This window comes from Sycon ciliatum, chromosome 6 (assembly GCF_964019385.1).
Source record: "Sycon ciliatum chromosome 6, ocSycCili1.1, whole genome shotgun sequence".
In the NCBI taxonomy this organism is placed as follows: domain Eukaryota; kingdom Metazoa; phylum Porifera; class Calcarea; order Leucosolenida; family Sycettidae; genus Sycon; species Sycon ciliatum.
In genome coordinates this window covers 7729396-7731895 of record NC_088648.1, presented here as the reverse complement: position 1 = coordinate 7731895, position 2500 = coordinate 7729396, and the positions used below count along the sequence as shown (strand labels likewise).

The 2500-nt window shown below is 34.1% G+C and overlaps 1 protein-coding gene across 1 annotated transcript in view; it reads right to left on the bottom strand.

Moving 5' to 3' along the window:
- LOC135820001 (transmembrane protein 245-like) overlaps positions 1 to 2500 on the bottom strand; it is a 24839-nt gene that overhangs the window by 10178 nt on the left and 12161 nt on the right. Inside the window, exon 10 of the mRNA XM_065333301.1 lies at positions 2346 to 2459. Coding sequence (XP_065189373.1) covers positions 2346 to 2459 — 114 coding nt within the window. The remainder of the gene's footprint in view (positions 1 to 2345; positions 2460 to 2500) is intronic.

Genomic DNA, 2500 nt, shown 5'->3' with positions numbered 1-2500 from the left:
GTATTTCTATTCAAATCAGGTATTTCTATTCAAATCAGGTATTTCTATTCAAATCAGGTATTTCTATTCAAACCAGGTATTTCTATTCAAATCAGGTATTTCTATTCAAATCAGGTATTTCTATTCAAATCAGGTATTTCTATTCAAATCAGGTATTTCTATTCAAATCAGGTATTTCTATTCAAATCAGGTATTTCTATTCAAATCAGGTATTTCTATTCAAATCAGGTATTTCTATTCAAATCAGGTATTTCTATTCAAATCAGGTATTTCTATTCAAATCAGGTATTTCTATTCAAATCAGGTATTTCTATTCAAATCAGGTATTTCTATTCAAATCAGGTATTTCTATTCAAATCAGGTATTTCTATTCAAATCAGGTATTTCTATTCAAACCAGGTATTTCTATTCAAATCAGGTATTTCTATTCAAATCAGGTATTTCTATTCAAATCAGGTATTTCTATTCAAATCAGGTATTTCTATTCAAATCAGGTATTTCTATTCAAATCAGGTATTTCTATTCAAATCAGGTATTTCTATTCAAATCAGGTATTTCTATTCAAATCAGGTATTTCTATTCAAATCAGGTATTTCTATTCAAATCAGGTATTTCTATTCAAATCAGGTATTTCTATTCAAATCAGGTATTTCTATTCAAATCAGGTATTTCTATTTAAATCAGGTATTTCTATTCAAATCAGGTATTTCTATTCAAATCAGGTATTTCTATTCAAATCAGGTATTTCTATTCAAATCAGGTATTTCTATTCAAATCAGGTATTTCTATTCAAATCAGGTATTTCTATTCAAATCAGGTATTTCTATTCAAATCAGGTATTTCTATTCAAATCAGGTATTTCTATTCTAATCAGGTATTTCTATTCAAATCAGGTATTTCTATTTAAATCAGGTATTTCTATTCTAATCAGGTATTTCTATTCAAATCAGGTATTTCTATTTAAATCAGGTATTTCTATTCTAATCAGGTATTTCTATTCAAATCAGGTATTTCTATTCAAATCAGGTATTTCTATTCAAATCAGGTATTTCTATTCAAATCAGGTATTTCTATTCAAATCAGGTATTTCTATTCAAATCAGGTATTTCTATTTAAATCAGGTATTTCTATTCAAATCAGGTATTTCTATTCAAATCAGGTATTTCTATTCTAATCAGGTATTTCTATTCAAATCAGGTATTTCTATTTAAATCAGGTATTTCTATTCTAATCAGGTATTTCTATTCAAATCAGGTATTTCTATTTAAATCAGGTATTTCTATTCTAATCAGGTATTTCTATTCAAATCAGGTATTTCTATTCAAATCAGGTATTTCTATTCAAATCAGGTATTTCTATTCAAATCAGGTATTTCTATTCAAATCAGGTATTTCTATTCAAATCAGGTATTTCTATTCAAATCAGGTATTTCTATTCAAATCAGGTATTTCTATTCAAACCAGGTATTTCTATTCAAATCAGGTATTTCTATTGAAATCAGGTATTTCTATTGAAATCAGGTATTTCTATTGAAATCAGGTATTTCTATTGAAATCAGGTATTTCTATTGAAATCAGGTATTTCTATTCAAATCAGGTATTTCTATGTATGTGAACACTACTCTGAGTATAACCTTTGTGTCCACTCACTGCTTACACGTATGACAACACTAAAGATAACTGCTAGGCTTATAGGCCGATGGTGCATCTTGAAAACTATACTCCTGCTGTTGTATTTCGAGTCGGAGAACAAAAGCTGAATACAGGCTTCTATCCTTCCAGGCCCGGAGCCAGCTCCTGAGGGGTGCTATGGGCCCAGGCCGACTGCAGGGCCGATCATTTACCCAGGCCCGGCTTTGATTCACGGGAGGATGAATCTCTAGCACTATGCTGCATTGCACCTGGCTGTTCCAGTTACACTATGAAATGCCGATATTGACAGATACATGTCCATTGCATGTAGTTAGCAGAGTAGTTCTTACTGCACATAGAGAACAGTTTAGGAGAGAAAGAGCAGGCGCGTAGCCGCAATGGGTCAAGGGGCACGTGCCCCCCCCCCCCCCTAAAAATGTTGGACCTAGGTTCAGCAAGCACATAATTACCATGAATAACATGTACCAACCATCCTACACATATGCAGTCGTGCAACCCCCAACCCCCCCCCCCCCCAACCCCTAGAATGGAGACCAGCCCCTGACGAGGATAGTTGTTCAGTGCTTTCCACATAATTGATCATACACGGACAATCTATGAAGCTGGAATTTGCAAACACTGGTACGGCCATGGCCGCACCAGCCACACCTTCCAAAACGAAAAAAAGGAAAAGAAATAAAAGTGGTCACTTACCGTGTGCAATGTTCCCATATTGCTACTGACGGTAGTAAAGACTGATGTCATGTTGATCTGAGAAGACACTTCACTGGCACTCAGTCCACTCACATTGCTACACACAACCACACTCTAGCATAATACAGCACATACACACACACACACACACACAC